This window comes from Cricetulus griseus (genome assembly GCF_003668045.3).
Source record: "Cricetulus griseus strain 17A/GY chromosome 1 unlocalized genomic scaffold, alternate assembly CriGri-PICRH-1.0 chr1_0, whole genome shotgun sequence".
Taxonomy (NCBI): Eukaryota; Metazoa; Chordata; class Mammalia; order Rodentia; family Cricetidae; genus Cricetulus; species Cricetulus griseus.
Genome location: NW_023276806.1, coordinates 115,450,465 through 115,468,965, shown reverse-complemented (window position 1 = coordinate 115,468,965; position 18,501 = coordinate 115,450,465). Strand labels below are relative to the sequence as shown.

Below are 18,501 nucleotides of genomic sequence, written 5' to 3'. Positions count from 1 at the left end.
CATCCTCTCCCAAGAATCTCCTTGTCTCATAGCCTTGCCTATACTTCCTGCCTGGCTACAGGCCAGTCAGTGTTTTATTCATCAACCAATAAGAGAAACATATATACAGAAGGACATCCCCCATCACTAACACACATGGTGGAAAAACAGAGCCAGTTTCTGATCACCACACAGTCACCATGGCACAAGGTTGTCCCTCATTACACACATACACACACCACACACAAACATATGCCGCACACACACACCACATACACATACTACACACACAAACACACACCACACATACCACACACACCACATACATAAACACAATAATAAATGAGAGATAAAAATTAATAATATTAATTAAAATATTAATAAATAAAAAGATAGAAATTAATAAGATAACAGAAAGAAAAGCTAAATAGAGAACTTAAGGGAATTTTTTAGAAAAAAAAAGCAAAAGCTATTTTTTTAGCAAAAGCCATTTTTAAAGCAGAGAAAAGAACAATTAGTCACCAGTCTAAATAATACAACATCCAAACAGTGAGCACTGAAAAAAGTGAATGAACAGCTGGGCGTGCAAGCAAAGAGCTGGGATCCCTGGTCAGGAGTTCAAGGCAGCCTGGGGTACTACACAGTGAGTTCAAAGTCAGCCTAGACACACAAATAACAAAGAAACAACTAAATAAATAAATAGGAGAAAAATAACATAAATAAAATGGAAAGAATAAGTAAGTGAGGAAACATCGTGAATAACTCAGCTCAGAATGAGTGGATTGCATAAAATATTGATGTGGCGAAATTCTCAAGGAGACACTGAAAGAAGAGCAATGGTGAGTTGCCATAGGGTGGTAGGCCAGGGTGCCAGGCGCCAAGGCAAAGAGCTGTGAGAAAGGAACCAGCAAGAAGGAAATGAGCCTAGCCTGCAAGACATGTACACTGATTTTACGGAGACAGCAAAGCAATAGGTTAACCAGTTGTGTTTGGCCAAAGGCAAATGCTTTGGAATGGGTGTTTCAAGCTTTTGTAAAATGCCTGGAGAATTAATTGATTCTTTTGTTGGTAGAGTTATTTTTTTATAAAAATTAAAACTGAAAAGGGGGATGGATTTTTTCCAGAAGAGAGTAAGCTGTGTGCTCTGTAGAGTATCCAGACTGAGATGCATTGCCCAAGACCAAGTCTAAGTCAGTAGTATAACAAGGTTCAGTTCTACTCCAAAGGCTTTAGACCTTATACTACTGCGTGTGTGCGTGCGTGCGTGTGTGGGTGTGTGTGTGCACGCGTGTGTGTAGGCCAGAGGTTAACATTAGATGTTGTTCCTCAAGCACTGCCTTCCTTAGTTTTTGAGACAGTCTCTCACTGGGCCCTGGGCTCATTGATCAGAAAATGCTGGCTGGCCTACAAGCCCCAGGGATCCTCCTACATCTGCCTCCCCAGTGTTGAGATAACAGGCATGGGCCACCATCCCTGGTATTTTGAAGAACAGAAGATCTGACCCAGGGCTTCCTGCCTACTAGGTAAATACTTTACCTGCTAAGCAATCCCAGTTTTGTACTTCAGCTAACTTCCTTTTCATTCCTTCTTAAGCAGCACCTCCCATCTAATGCTTATTCATATTCCCCCTTAATTAACTGTAATTACTCTAAGAGGGTGTCATGTCATAGTTAGGAGCATGAACTTTAGAATTGGAAAGATTGAATCGAATGCTAACTTGACTATTTGCTATATGCTTCTGTTGAATTGTAAAATATAGCATGATAATGTCTATCTCAAAGAGGTAATGAGAGGGTTCCATGAAACCATATAGATAGCTGCCATGCTCTCAGCAAGCCCTTAATTACGACTAAGCTTTGCAAGCCTTTACTGCCAGAATCATATTAGGTATGGGACTCCTATATTAGTATTTCTGCTTTTGAAACTGTGAGTTCTGAGTCATTATTGGATCATAAAATTAAGTTACTGGATCATTTTGAACATTCAAAGACCTGAAAGAAGACACCAATGCGTAAACGCACATACTTTGCATTAAGAGCTTGATTTCAGTGTTCAGTACATGTTGGCCTGGGTGCTATTTAGATGTAGTGATGGCTCGCTCCTTTTAAATAAAAGCAAAGTTAGAGAAAGATATATAGAAATGTTGTAAATAATTGTACAAATTGCTCGTCTTTTTTTTCTTTTAGATTAAGACAGGATCTCTGTTTTTTGTTTGTTTTGGTTGGTTGATTGGTTGGTTGGTTGGTTGGTGTTTCCAGACAGGGTTTCTTTGTATAGCCCTGGCTGTCCAGTGCACACCTTTAGTCCCAGAACTCTGAAGGCAGAGGCAGGCAAATCTCTGTGAGATCTAGGCCAGCCTGGTATACAGAGCTAGTTCCAGGACAGCCAGGGCTGTTACACAGAGAAACCCTCTCTTGGGGAAGAAAAAGAAAGAGAGAAAGGATCTCACTATGTAGCTCTGGAGCTCACAAAGGTCTCTTGAATGTTGGTCAAAGACCTTCACCACCATACATGCTTCAAATTCTTTGCTATAATAGTAACTATATATTCATAAAAGCCCAAGGTCAAGTCTGTGTTCCATCAAAAAAAAATCTGATTCTCAAAACCACCAATGTCCCAAGTGTACTTTTATTTCTTGGAATTCTAGTTCAGTTTTTTAATGCTGAAAAATCAAATTAAGTTTATATGTTTAGTTCATAGAAGGTCTTTGTTAAAATCTTGCTGAGTATGGTGGCACATGCCTATAATCCCAGCACTCAGGAAGTGGAGGCAGGTAGATCTCTGTGAGTTCAAGGCTAGCCCCTTTTACATAGCAAGTTCAGGACAGCCAGGACTATGCAATGAGAAATTGTCTCAGTCACTTACTTCTCCCCACCTCCCTCAAAAAAAAAAAACCTGAAAGAAGAAAATACCTTCCCATCACTATACCCTACAACTCCCCAGTAAACAGAATGAAGGCTCCTAGTAGAAATGGGTAATTCCAAGGTGCAGGAAGGAAAGTATGAACTTAAAAGTCTGAAAATCTTAGGTCAGAAGACACATATCAATCAGATATTAAGACAGACAATCTTGGTGAACTCATATGCCAAGTTGAAGATGTCTCATTCACTACATTGGGAGCAAATTGAGACTCAAAACCTGGAAAAATAAGTTATTATAGGGTCAGGGCAGGAAATATAGGAAATAAACCAAGAACATTTTATAAAAACAGAGATCAAAGTATTAAGACATAATAAATGAGGAGTACATCAGAACATGCAAAATCCAGAGCAGAGGCTGCAACTTAGTGGCATAGTATGTTGTTTGGCACAGACAAGGCGGTGAGTTTGATCTACAGCAACAAGAAGATAAAAGACCTGAAAGTGATGAAAATGGTAAAGTTGTAGCAATCTGAGCTAAGTGTCAGAGTTAGGAGTGGCGGCTCAGGCCTGCAGGCCAGTCACTCAGCAGGTTAGGTAGAATGGTTGAGTTCCAGGCCAATCTGAGCAGCAGCCAAATTTCCTATGTCAAAAGAGTATGTTGGGTAGCAGAGTTTATTATGGAATAAGTTGGTTAAAAGCAATTGCTGTCCCAAGGCTTGCTGTTCTTGCAGAAGACCCAGGTTCAGTTCCCAGCACTCACATACTGTGGCTCATAGCTGCCTGTAACTCCAGTTCCAGGGGATCCAGTGCCTTCTTCTGGCCTTGGAGGGCACCTGTATGCAAATACATACACTCAGGCAAACACACATACACAATAAATAAATACATCTTTAAATAGGGGAGGAGGGATGGGGGTGAGGGGAGGGAGAGGGAGAAGGGACTTACATGTGAAACAAGCTTGTTCTCTAACTTGAACTAATAAAAAAAAGAAAAAAAAAAAGAAAGGCCTTTTATAAGAAAAAAATACATCTTTAAAAATAAACAAACCTCTTTTGTTGGTGTTTACGCTCCCTCAGCACTAAGGAGATAAAGGTGGGAGGACCAGGAGTTCAAAGTCATCTTCAGCTACAAGGAGAGTCAAGGCCAGTCTGGGATGCTAGGGAGTTTTTGGATAAAAAAAAAAAGTTGGTTGAATAAGGTTGGCAGCACCCATGCACAGTGCACTGTGTGCCCTGGATGTACTATAAAGGCTTTCTACAAGCCAGAAAATTGCTTGACAAACAAATGAAGAATCTAAAGAAAGAGGTTGGCTGGTGAAAGCTGTTTCATGGGCTTTCAGTTACAAGTAGATCTTGTGTTCTTTACATTTTGATTGGCAGGCCACCTTTCTGATTCCTCTCCTGCCACTCATGTTCTTGAGTTTAACAGGCTTTCAAACAGAAGACCTTAGCAAAGGCTTTAGGGTTTTGCAGGTATCACTAAGGCCCCAAGGAGTGAGATCACAGTGCCTTTACTTCCCACACTGGCTCATGATTTTTGTCACCTCAAGTACTAAAACCCCAGGCTTACAAAAATACACAGTCTTTGAACAGAATGCTGTTTGATCTAATATCAGAAATGTGAGCTACCTTGAGATGGCAGTCTGCACAATTTGGGTGTCACTGTTTATTTAAAAAATGTGAAGTTCCCTGAGCAGCTCTTGAATTCTGTGCACAACCCAATGCCTGTTCAGCTGTGGCTCTATTCCATTCCTTTTAACAAGTGTATATCATTCAACTGTATGAATAAGTGTGTTTATTTTGTAAGTAGAATATGTTTTAATTAATCTTTGACAATACCATACATGTGAACACTACAATTTGATCATATATATGCACCCCCAGGAGAAGCTTGTTTCAATTTCTTCTCTGCCAGATTTAACCTGTTTGCCCCTCCCTCCCTTCCTCCCTCCCTCCCTCTTTTCCCTCTGTCCCTCCCTCCCTCCCTCCTTCCCTTTCCCCTGCTTCCTCCCTTACTATTTGTGACTGAGAGTTCATTCCTAGCAAGAAAACTCCTCAGAAACCATCTTGTACCCCTACTGAGTACATATGTAGGGTAAATGTTTACAAGTTTAATTAATGGCTTAAATGAGTAATTAAAATATATCTTCAGAGATGTTTAGCAAAATTATGCATTTGTGTATTTTTTTATAATTTTTGTCAATCAGAAAAAAGGTAGAGGGGAACTAATCTCATATTCCATCTATTGAGAGTTTAGGTGAGACTTTTTAATATGCTTATTACTCATTATACTGGATTTTATGTCTATTACTTATGTCCTTCCTCAAATTTTCTATGAGATTATTTGCATCTTATAATGTATAAGAGATCTTTGTTACCAAGATTAAGTACTAAGACAAAGATGAAATATTGAGCAGAATGCAGCTTGATCTAGTATCAGAAGCATAAGCTGCCTTGAGATGGCAGTTCCTGCAATGTCACTGTTTACCTCAAAAAGTGCTTTTAAGAGCACCCGGGTTCAGCCGGGTGGTGGTGGTGAACGCCTTTAGTCCCAGGATTCGGGAGGCAGAGGCAGAGGCAGAGGCAGAGGCAGGAGGAGCTCTGTGACTTCGAGACCAGCCTGGTCTACAGGAGCTAGTTCCAGGACAGCCTCGAAAGGCACAGAGAAACCCTGTCTGGTAAAACCAAAAAAAAAAAAAAAAAAAGAGCACAGGGGTAGGGGGGTGGGTGGAGTTGGGGGGTGTGGGGGAGTTGCTCTTCCATAGGACACGGGTTGATTCCCAGCATCCACCAGTTGGGTCACAACTATCTATAATTCCATGTGCCAGGTTATGAACACCCCTTACACACAAGAACCCGCGCGCGCGCGCACACACGCACGCACGCATGCACGCACGCACGCGCTTGCGCGCGCGCGCACAATGAGGAAATGATAATGATGATGAATTTTACTTAAAGAAACAGCCATTTATTCTTTCATATGGTTTAATTTTTATTTTTATTGCCATACCACCTTTTAATTATGCTCATGGGAAGTTTTTTTTTTAATTTTTTTATTAATCCAAATTAGGAACAAGCTTGCTTCACATGCCAATCCCTTCTCCCTCTCCCTCCCCTCCCCCCAACCCTCCCCCAACTCCCCACCTGCCCCCCCCAGCCCCATCCACCCTCCACTCCCCAGGCAGGGTAGGGCCCTTGATGGTGGCTCCCCAAAGTCCACTACATGATCCTGGACCAGGTCTAGGCCCGCCCCCATGTGTCCAGGCCAAGAGTGCGTCCTTTCACATGGGATGGGCTCTCAAAGTCCCTTCTTACACTAGGGAAAAATACTAATCCACTACCAAGGGCCCCCTAGAGTGCCGAGGCCTCCTCATTGACTTCCACATTTAGGGGTCTGGATCAGTTCATGGGAAGTTTTTATCCTGGTGAAAAGTTTAAAATATTTAGTCAGGTATCCAGTGGCTTCTTAGTGTTGAGCTACAGCAGAAGTGATTTGAACAAATAAAATCTCCCCCATACAGTAGTAATGCTGCAGGAATTTTTCTAGAGTAAGTACTCTGACACCAATGAGATTGGAAGAGAGATGATTCTGCTGCTGGGCTGAAGCCAGGATGCCCATATCTTCTCATTTGATATTTTAAACCCACAAGGTGGGACAGGCAAGCAAGCAGACCTTCACAGAAGTTTACATGATAGCCAGCAGATTGTTAAGAGCAATAAGCCCAGCCGGGCTTTGGTGGTGCAAGCCTTTAATCCTAGCACTCGGGAGGCAGAGGCAGGCAGAGCTCTGTGAGTTCAAGGCCAGCCTGGTCTAAAATCTCGAGTTCCAGGACAGCCTCCAAAGCTACACAGAGAAACCCAGAAACCCTGTCTTGAAAAAAAACCAAAAAAAAAAAAAAAAAAAAAAGAGCAACAAGCCGTTGTTTCAGTTACTTCTCTGGGTCATTCTGTTTCAGGTATGGAGTGAAGTCGTGTTTGCAAATAGGCAGTGCAAATAGTGCTTTAAGTAAGTGCCTACATAAATCAATAAATCGGTCAATAATTGGTCTCTACCTTATTCTACTCCAGTAAGAATGTATGTTAATAGGTACAAGGTCCTGGGTTTAATCCCAAGAATTATTAAGAAAAAATATGCATACAAGCCAGGCAGTGGTGGCGAACGCCTTTGGTCCCAGCACTCGGATGGCAGGAGGATCTCTGTGAGTTCAAGACCAGCCTGGTCTGTAAGAGCTAGTTCCAGGACAGCCTCCAAAGCCACAGAGAAACCCTGTCTCGAAACCCGCCCCCCCCCAAAATGCATACAACTAGCCCTCTATATCTGAGGATTCCATGTGGTTTCAATCAAACTCAGTTAAAAATAATTGAAAAACAGTGTTAGAACTGAACATCTGCAGACCTTTCTTATCAATATTCTCTAAGCAAGATATTGGAACAACTCTTTATTTGCATAACATTTATATTGCATTGGTTACTGTAAGTGCTGCAGAGAAGATTTACATAATACAACACAGGGCTATCAATGGCTCAACAGGTAAAGGTGCTTGTCAATGTAGCAGCTCCTCAGACCTGAGTAGGCCCCAAGACCTTACTTAGCACTACTGACTCCATGATGGAAGTACCATTCAGGCCATAAAATTCAGCATGTAGATAGCACTACCTGTCAAAAAGAAAACAAAGTCTTAATCCTTCCAAGTCTGTAGTTCTGAGAAGGTCTTTAAATAAACTAACCTTGCTTTTTGGTGTCCAAACTTCCCAGTGTAGTTGTCCAATGGCAAATAAAGACTTTCTATTGGCTTAAACCTGTGTCTTTGTAGTTACCCAACAACAGTCAGCTGAGCTCGATACTCAGAATTAAGATGGTGGATGAAGAGAATCCCCACAAGTCCTATATGCTGCACCTACCCCTACACGAAAACAATGAATAAAAATTGTATCAAGTACCAAGGACAGTGTGTATAGGTTACATGCAAATACCTCCTTTTTTGTGTGTGAGGTACTGGGACACCTGCAGATTCAGGCGCTGTTGAGTTTTCTACCTTCTCCCAAATAGCACAGTCAGGCCTGTCAGAGCAATACCCTACTTCCTGGTACCAAATACTATCTTACTCTTCTATTGCTGTGATAAGACACCAAGACCAAGGCAACTTATACAAGAAAGAGTTTATTTGGGGCCTTACCGTTTCAAAGGGTGAGTCCACTATTATCTAGGCAGGAAGCATGGCAGCAGGCAGGCAGGCATGGTTCTGGAACAGTAGCTGCATGCTTATATCTTGAAATGCAACCACGAGGCAAAGAGAGCTAACTTTGGATGGTGTGGGTTTTTGAAACCTTAAGGCTCAAACCCAGTGACACACCTCTTCCAACAAGACCACATCTCCTGACAATTCTTTTAACTGGGGATCAAGTATTCAAATATATGAGTCGGGGGAGGGGGGTTCTCATCAAATCACCACAATAGCCATGGGAAAGTAATCCCCCATGCTGGGTGCAGGTCTTCTGTGCAGCTTCTTTAAGGTCATCCATGTTCCTGCCTGTAAACCCTTCACCCATGGCTCTATCTCTTTCTAAATCCTTCACATTTGGCCAATTTGATATGTCCTTGAGTAGCTTCTGTGTTCCAAGGACTGGTAAAGGAACTAAGGGAGGACAAGAGGGTTCAGTGGGTAAAGGTGCTTGCTGCCTGGAGACCTGAGTTCAGTCCCTGGAACCCATGTAAAAGATGGAAGGAGAGAACTGAAACCATAAAGCTGTTCTCTGAACTCAACACCCACACATGTGCACGAATACTAAAATAACAACAATAATAGCAAAGTTATTTTAAATTTAAGTCATGTGTCATTATAAATGGATTACAGGGGCTGCAGTTACCAACTTGACTATTGGAAACAAAAAATTAAGTGTTTACATCTTACTTTTGTCTCCCAGGACTGTGAACTTACAAGAGTCACTGGATCCTAGATAAGCTCAGTTACTTGATATGAAAATCCATCTACCCAGAAGGAGTCATGAAATGTTGACTGGGAGTCTAAATTAAAATATTTTCAGTATACAAAGTCTCAAGAAGAACACTCTTATTTTTCAGAATTTAGACCATTTAGAATCCTTTGGTTTAGGTCAAGTAGAACTTTATGCACCTCTATTCCAAACAAAGAAGCAACATTCAAAACAATATATTGAAGACAACAATAGAGAAGAAAAGGGAGGGAAGCTTCCTGAAGGAAAGTCAGAGGACATACTGCCTGTAGGTGGCCAAACATGGAGACACTTTGGAAGAGTATGACAATTTCTTAAGTGGCTAACCATGGAGTTTATCACAATAGGAGTCAGCATGTAGATTTCTAGGTAGATAGCCAAGATAAATGAACTTCAAAATCTTAAAGTTGATTTTCACAGTAGTGCCTTGACCCACGAAGCTTTCATCCTGGGAGCCTTACTAGGGGCATTGAGAGAATAAAAATAAAAATGGACACACAAATACACACAATGAGCTGAGAGTATGACAGGAGAAATTGTCATACTCTTCCAAAGTGGCTCCATGTTTGGCCACCTACAGGCAGTGTGTCCTCTGCAACCTGTAACCTCAGCATGTTTCTTAGGTATAGCACTGGGGGAGGGGCGAGCTAATCTCAGGAGGCTAAATGTCTTCTGGGAGGAGGAAGCTGAAGACCCTAGTCTTTTCACACACTGATCAATGGAGGATCTTTACCATTCCTCTTGAGCCTGGTCCATATGGGTCTGAGGACTTGGAATCCTTGACATTGTCAGTCCTGTGTCAAAGATACAGGTTCACTCACTCAAGTCTTTCTCCGATCCCTACATAGCAACAGCATTCATTTAAAAAAAATACTTCATTTTTATGTTTTGCTTATATGTGTGTCTGTACCCATATGTGGGCCTGGTAGCCTCACAGATAAGAAAAGGGTGTTGGATCCCCTGGAACTGGAGTTATATATGGTTATGAGCTGCCATGTAACTGCTGGCAATCAAACCCCAGTTTTCTGCAAAACAAGGGTTTTGTTTGTTTGTTTGTTTTTTGAGACAGGGTTTCTCTGTGTAGCTTTGGAGCCTAGCCTGGCCTTGAACACACAGAGATCCGCCTACCTCTGCCTCCCAAGTGCTGGGATTAAAGGCATGCACTACCAACGCCCAGCTAAGAACAAGGGTTCTTAACTGCTAAGCCATCTCTTCTGCTGTGGCTTTTGGTTTTGTTTGTTTTTGAGGCAAGATCTATGTAGCTCTGGCTGGCCTGGAACTCAATAAGTAGACCAGGCTAGCCTTGAACTCAAGCGATGCTCTTGCCTCTGCCTTCTTCTCGGTGCTGGAATTAAAGGTGTTCACCACCACACTGGGCACCCACCCCAGCAGCATTACTTTTAACAGCTAAAAGAGAATATGACTCAACTATCAATGGAGTTCTTTTTGTTTTGAGATGGTCTCATGTAGCTCAGGCTGGTTTGGAACTGGCAATATAGCTGAGGATAACCTTGAATTCCTGATTCTTTTGCATTCTCCATAGCAGTGATGAATTACTAGCATGGGCTACTACATTTGGCCCTCAAATGAGTGATGAACAAATAAAAGGGCTGCAGTAGATGGTGATGTGTATATATTAGCGGCAGAGTGAATGGTTAGGCTGTGAACCTCGTTTCAATCTTCAGCATTATGACCCTCAAATTTACTAAAATCCACACCAACAACATGACGTGGTGTGCTTATATAATGGTAATCCTGTGACAAAAAGATCCCTAGTAATTCCTGTACATGAACCTTGAAAATAACATTCTAAATAAAAGAAGCCAATCACAAAAGTGTATGATTCCACTAATGTGAGATATAGGTTAGGCAAATCTATACATAGAAAACAGGTGGGTAGTTTTCCAGAGTCTGGGGTATTCAAGTGACTTGGGTCAATAACAGCAAGCGCCAGGGGTTTTTCCTTGTAGTGAAAATGTTTTAAATTGGTCATGGTGTTAGTTGCTGAACTTTTCATTTTAAAATGGGTTAATCTTATGTAAAGAAAATGTGCTTAAAAAAAAAAAAAAGCCAAGAAGCTGGGTATGGGGAATCACATCAGTAAAGCCAGCACTCTGGAGGCTGAAGTTAGAAAATGGTAGGTAACAGAGGCCAACTTGGACTGCTTAGTGTGACTTCTTTCTCAAGCAAACAGATAACTGTGTGAGTAGCTGAGCAGTGACACATGTCTATAATTCCACCAGCACCTGAAGGTAGGAGGCAGGGTGGTTAATGAGGCCAGGTGGGTTACACTGGGAGATCCAAATAAAGCAAAGAAAAATATATTGACTTTCCTTTGAAAACAGTCATATACGAATGCGCTTACAAATGAATTCTTCAAGTACTATCTCCAAAACCCTTGCTTTCGGAAGTATGGTATTAATTTATCAAAATAACCAAGTACTAGTGCCATAACCGTTTCAGAGCTGGGGTAGGTTGTGGTAAAGCCACACAACATGGTTCTTGGATCCTAGTTGCAAAACTTCACATGCGTTATGCACGGTGGGGGGGGGGATACACCTTCGCAATGTTTAAAAAAAATTCTTTCAAGAGTAATCCCAGCACTCAGACGGCAGAGATGGGAGGGGGGCTCTGTGGATTCACGGCCAACATGGGCTAGAGAGCGTCTCGGGCAAAATCCCCCACAAAAGTCGCCTAAGTTTCCCGAGTCTTTCCTAACATGTTAAGGTAACCGTGCTCGGTCGCTAACAGGTGGTGAGCTGCCTTCGCGCGGGGCGAGGCCCGCGAACTGTGGGAGGGCAGGGGCAAAGCCCCAGCCACAGCGCGGGGCCCCAGGCTCGCCGTGGGAAAGGCTCCTCGCTGGGAGGGCCCGAGGCGAGGCGGCTCAGCCGGGGGCTCCAGAGGGAGGTCCTGAGGGGAGGCTCGTGAGGAGAGGCTTCTCCTGAGAGCTTGGGCGGCCCACGCGCTCCCCAAGAGCCCGAGCGCCAGCCAGGCCGCGGCTCCTGCCGGGAAGATCCTGTAGGGAGCGTCGGCGGGCGCGCGGGGCCTGAGGCGAGTGTGGCGCGCCAGGCGGGTCCGCCTCACTCATTGTGCGCGAGACGGGACGCGCAGGAGGGGGCGTGGGCGCTACGGCCCGCCGCAGGGAAGCCGCCCAAGGACCGCGCAGAGCGGCGCCGCAAGCGGAGAGCCCGGGAGCGGGCCGGGAGCGTCCCGCCCTCCCGCCCGCCCGCCCTCCCCCGCGGCGCTCGCCCCTCCCCCCTCCTCCCCTCGCGTTGGAAAGTTTCTAGAATCTCTTCCCAGCGGCCTTTGCGGTTCCAACATGGCGGAGCTGACGGTGGAGGTTCGTGGCTCCAACGGGGCTTTCTACAAGGTACGGGCCGCGGGGCGTCCGGGGCGAGAGCAGGGCATCAGGAGCGGGGTCAGGGGGCGCCGGGGACCCCGGGGACCGAGGCGCGGTGGCGGGCGGCGGCGGGGGCAGCCGGTCCGTGCTGCTGGCGTCTGCCCTCGGCGCGGTTTAACGGTCTCGGGGCCCGGGCTCCGTTATGTTTGGAAACAAGGCGGCGGGCGCTGGCTTGTCTCCTGCCCGGGAGCGCCCCGGGTCGAGGCCTCCGGGACGCGGGCGGGCGGGCGGCCGGAGCCGCGGGCTGTGGTGCGGGCGCGCCGGCGAGGCCTGGCCGGGCGGGGGGCGCAGACGGCGGCGGGCAGCTCACTGTGACCCCGGGGTGGCCGGGCCTGCGGGGCTCCAGTGCTCTCCGCCTCGCCCGCGGCGTTGTGGCGGACCCCGAGGCCTCCCCGGGGTTGTGCTGCCCCGGGGCCCTGCGAGCCCATGGCGTCCGCGGGGAAAGCGGACAGGCAGCGGGCCCGGGTGCTCGCGGCCTGGGGAGCGGGCGGCCCCTTCGCCTGGGAGAAAAGCGAGTTCTGAAGGAAGGGTTCAAAGGTGACCCGAGGCCAGGCGGCAGGTGGGAGGGACGCATTTCTTCACAGCCCTCTGGGTAGGTGTTTTATGTCTTTTTTTTGTTGTTGTTTTATCCTCTTTCATGAGGTTCTTTTTGTTTCCTTTGCGAGGAGGCCATGCATTGCTGTGGAGTCTGCGCTGGGAGACGGAAAGAGGAATCTAGAGTGGAGGAATTTGTAAGGGACTTCCATTGGAAAAGGGTGGGGGCTCACCCAAGTTGAACACGAAGTCCGAATAGCTTATTTTTCCTATAGTAACGGCTCCTTCTCCTTGTTTCTTTTTTCCTAAGTGTGCGAGGATCTCAACAAATCAATACAAAACCTCCCCAGCTGTTGTCTGTCAGTCATTCTCTAAGCCAGCATCTGAGATGTTTGAGAGTGTTGGCTATTTTTATGAAGGCCTTCTTCTAGTACATGAGTATTGTATGTACGTAGAATGGTTTTTCACAGGTTTTTATTTCAATGGATCCTTTACTCCAGAGGATTTTATTTGGTCTCAATGATTTCCTAATTTGCAATGTTTTATTTTTCCCCTTTTAGCTGGCTGATTAGCTCTGAGGATTTGATTTGTCACGTGGTAATAACATAGGCCGCTGCTTGTTGACACAGAATGAAGGATCTAATATATATTTTTATGATTAAAAATTTGTAAATTTCCTCAGGTGGACAACTAAGGAGTAATAGTGACTGTTGGAATCATTAATATGACTTATTAGCTAGCGTGTAATTGGCTTCGTCAGTGTTCCAGGTTTAAAACTTGATGTCAGACTAATGATCCAAGCAGTATTTGAGTAGATACTTTATTCTTACCGAAACCTACCTTTTCTAAAAGATTTCAGATACGGTTAGCCGCAAGGAGTCCTTTTTTTTTTTTCTGCCTAGATAAAGCTCATTATTATGCATCATCTTACCTTATGGAAGTTTCAGTTCTTCCTGCTTATCAGTACATTTTTTAGGTAAAATAGATAAACATTTTTTACTTGCACCTTGAAAGTGATTGTCTTAACAAATTATTTTGCATGGTGTAGACAGTAGAAAACCATTCCTTTTACTGTACTTTGTGTTAGTCTGAAGTACAATATAGTCAGTTTGATTTCTTTCTTTTTCTTCTTTTTTTTTTTTTTTTTGTAAAGTTTCTTTGCAATCTTTTTGGTGTCTTTTTCCAGTCAGCTCACGAGTATCCATGTCGGAACTATGAAATATTAGTAATTGATTATGGTTGTATTGAGGATTGAACCTAGAACTTTGTACATACTAAGCAAGTGCTTTTTTTACCATCAAGCTTGGGTCTGATCCTTGGTTTTTTTTTTTTTTTTTTTTTCCTTTGAGAGATGATATCTAAGTTGTCCAGACTGTCCCTGAACTCAATCTGGGAGTTCATGCTGGCCTTGAACTTGCATTCCTTTGCATTCCTTCTGCTTCAACCCCTTGGGTAGCTAAAATACTGGTCTGTACCACAGGGCCCCAGTTTATTGATCCCTTTTATACACTACAAATCTGGTTCTACTTAGACTGGACTCTGCCAATTTTAATTCAGAATGAGATGGTGATTTGATAAAGGTTGGGAAGGACATTAAACCAAATTTTTTATGTACTTTGAACGTTTGGAATTTTTTCCTTCCATAATCAATTTTGTGTGCTTTGTAGAAGGTACAGTTTTCAGGACCCTGGAATATCAAATTGGAAAAACTCTGATTATATAGAACAAATGGAAATTCTACATTCGTTCTTTATTATCTTGTAATGGACTCCTGTAAAATCAGGGATTTGAAGTACAGTTGTCTGAAATATTTTCTATATTCTTATACAGTGAAATTATCCACTTGTCTGTTCTCCCTTACTTTCCTCAATGTAGGTTTATCAAGGAAAAAATGCAGAAGAATCCCCAGGGTGGAAAGATTTCCCAAGGGGAGGAATGCCCCTTTCTTTTGAATTTGAACCTGGCCAGAGCCTTCCCTACATGTACTTGGCAAGAGGCCTGTTACTGAGCTGCACCTTTAATCTCATTTGAGACAAGTTCTAAGTTGTCTACAATGGCCTTCAACTTGCTATTCTTCTGCCTCAGCCTAATTTACAACTCATAGGCATGTATCACCATATCTGGCTAAAAATTCTCACCATAGAACAGTTCATTTTCTATCAGGATTTAAAGTGAGGTTAATTTGCATACTGTAAAGCAGTTTTTGTTTCCTTTTTTTCTAAACAAACATAAATGTTTTGATAAATGCTGATACTTGTGTGCAATCAGAACCACCATGAAGATAAGACAGAATAGTAGTTGTACCATCTTTTAGATTTCCCTGTTGCCCCCTTATCATCTAAGGTTTCCTGTTTTTAATAGTTGTTTCATCTAGAATTTCATATGTATAGAATTAAGCAAAACAATACCTCATGTTTGAGCTTGGCTTCTATTTAGCATAGAGGAATTGAATTTTTTCCAGTTTAGAAGACAATAAATAGTGAAGGAATTTTGGAAATGGGGAAAACTAGTTGTTTATAGAATCAAGAACTGTTAACATTTTTATTTTGTTGTACTTTTTCCTTTTAGTGGTGGTTTTCAATGTATGGGTAATTCTGACTTTACCTTTTTTTTTTTGGTATTTTCGAGACAGGGTTTCTCTGTGTAGCTTTGGAGCCTATCCTGGAACTCGCTCTGGAGACCAGGCTGGCCTCGAACTCACAGAGATATGCCTGCCTCTGCCTCCTGAGTGCTGGGATTAAAGGCGTGGGCCACCAACGCTGGCTGATTTTACCAATTGTTAATACTCTCCACTTCCTGGCTCTGTGAATGGTCATTTCAGAGTTTTAAGAGACAATACAGTGCTTTGAGCACTGGTCAATATAATGCCTTGAGGCACTGATCTTAAACATTGATTAAATGGACTAAAACTTCATAAATTTAGAGGCAGTGAAGATTTGAAGATAGTACCCAATGCCAGGATAGCCTTTTCTTAAAGAAAGAAGGAAAGAAATGCATACACATACAGTAGCATGGTAAACATGCTAGCAGTATGTTAAGCATATTGTCTCTTTGCAGCTCTCTAAATCTAGGAATGGGAAAGAGTGGGAAGATGATGTAAAACACTTGGTGATGGTGTGTAATTTGATATAAAATGCCTGCTTCTATCCATTTCCTACCTAAAGCTAAGTGCCTTCTCAGAAAACTCAAGTGAGGTAGAATGTATTACACTCCTGGCTAAAAGGCTAAAAAGAGATAAGAATGTATATTCTGTATAATTTATCCAAACAGCAGAATGGCTTTATAAAAAGGATACTTAAAGTTGTGCATCTGTTGTAACAATCCTGTTTGTGATAAATATCCTTAGTTCTGTTTCCTATGATAAACTACCCTGAAAAAGCAACTTAGAGAGAAAGGGTAAATTAGGCTCACAGTTGCAGGTTATGGTCCACCATTGAGGGAAGCCAAGGCAGCAGGAACTTGGTTCATCATATTACATCAAGTCAAGAGCAGAGAGCTTATATGCCGTATCTCCTCCCTTGCCAGGGAAATGGTGCCACCCACAGTAGGTGAGTCTTTCACCTACTCAAAATAATTTCCCACAGGCGTTGCCATAGACCATATTAATCTAGACAATGTTTCATTGAGACTGTTCCTGGTGATTTCTAGATTGTCTAAATTTGATAATTAAAACCAACCATCACACACTCCATTACCCCATAATAAACCTTGTGCCCATTTTTCATCATTAATATGCTTTTTAGCTGATGTATTACAACACTAAACTTTTTGTTTGTAAAGAAGCCCTTGGGCTCATGTGATACTCATGTCTTAGTCTCTGGAATAGCTTTGTCTACAAATGTCATGCCCAATCCATGACATGAAATTTTGTGTTGTCATTGAATTGTATAGTTTTGGGCTGAACATAAATAAAGTTTTATGGTAGTTGCACTTGCATCCTTAATGCTTTATGACTGATGTGTATACTTCCACATTAAATAACAATTTTAAGTAGACTTTGAGCAAGTTACTCAGTTTTTGGCTCTTATGGAGGAGTTTGTCTGTACAGGTGAAATGAAATTTCTGTAGCAGATGGAATTAATTACATTTAGAGATCTTAATATTCTGCTTTAACTATATAATTAACACATCTCCAAGTATTTCAATAGGTCCATAATTAATTCCTTATTTAACTTACCTTTAAAAGTAAAACTTGAGATCAATGACGAAGTTGTACAGTAGGTATTTTATCTGGAACAATGAACTAAATTAACAATGAAGGAGTGGTGTGCTGAGGTCATAATGACTTTTCAGTGAGTACAAAATCTTAGTGGAAAGCCAGGCAGGCCTTGGTGGCACATGCCTGAAATTCCAGCAGTTGAGAGGCAGGCAGAGGCAGGAACATCAGTGTTCTAGGTTAGAATAAAGAACAGTGACTGAGATGCATCAGCGGGTTAAGGAGCTTGCTTGCTGACAAGCCTGGCAATGAATTTAATGGGGGACTCCACATGATGGAGAGAACAGACTCCCCCAAATTCTCCTCTAACCTCCACACACATAAAAGAAATAATGCATTTTTTTTTCTCTAAAGTTCCAGGTCAGTGTAGGCTAAACTAGTGACACTCATACAACCATGTCAACCAACCCCCTCACCACAACTCTAGATTGAGTATTTGAGGGAGAAATGGCAGCTACCTTAGTATTAGAGCTCTTCGTTAAAATATATTAGGTTCAGATATATTAAGATGATTTTGAGTTGCACATACTTAAAATATGGCTTTTGTAAATGTTAAAATTGGAAATGAATAACCCAATAACTTGGGTCTTGAGACAAGGTTTTATGTAACTGGCTTTGAATTTGCAATCCTGCCTTAACCTACTAAGCATTGGGATTATAGGCCTGTACAATTATACCCCATTTATAATTTTCATTTTTCATTCAGGAGTAGTGGCCAAATGAGGCTATTTATAAGGGGGAAAGAAAACTGGAAGCTTGTCACCTTGAGACAGGGTCTGACTATTTCGAGATGTCTGGAACATGCTATAAGTTTAGCATAGACTGCCCTTGAACTAATGATTTTTTTTGTTTTGTTTTTCGAGATAGGGTTTCTCTGTGGCTTTGAGGCTGTCCTGGAACTAGCTAGCTCTTGTAGACCAGGCTGGTTTTGAACTCACAGAGATCCTCCTGCCTCTGCCTCCCGAGTGCTGGAATTAAAGGTGTGCACCACCACCGCCCTTCCAGCCAATGACTTCTCCAGTGCTGGGAGTATAGTCATGTGCTACTATACCTATTGGATTCATTATTTTAAAAAATATAAATGCCTGTGGTTTCATTTTTTTTTTAGGAGTAATATATGATAAAACATCTGAAGACCAAAAGCTATAAAGATGTCTAGAAATAGATATGGCTTAGCTATTTTTTCTTTATGGACTTCCATATTTATATATCATGCTTGTGTGTCTTCTGTAAGAGAATAGCTTGACAGCCTGTTACTTAGTGGATGTTCTGCCACTCTTCCACATGTATTTTCTTCATACTAGGGACTTCATGATGTATGGTTTTGAGTGGGGTTCTGTTTTTGGAATGGGATCTCACTGTAGCACTGGCTGGCCAGGAACTCATTTTATATTGCGGTCGTCTAGAATCAAAGAGATCCACCTGCCTTTTCCTTGGACTGTTGGGATATAAAGGTATAGACTGCCATACCTGGTCCATGAGATATGCACTTTTTTATGTACAAGGAATTGATGATGGTGTAGTTTGTCCAAGATTATA

General features: G+C 42.7%; 1 protein-coding gene across 1 annotated transcript in view; it reads left to right on the top strand.

Annotated features, from left to right (window-relative positions):
- The first annotated feature begins 12,116 nt into the window (after positions 1-12,116).
- Positions 12,117-18,501, top strand: part of Fxr1 (FMR1 autosomal homolog 1) — a 54,443-nt gene continuing 48,058 nt past the window's right edge. The window contains 1 exon segment of the mRNA NM_001246756.1: positions 12,117-12,182. Within this exon segment, the coding sequence (NP_001233685.1) occupies positions 12,132-12,182 (51 nt within the window). The 5' untranslated portion in view covers positions 12,117-12,131.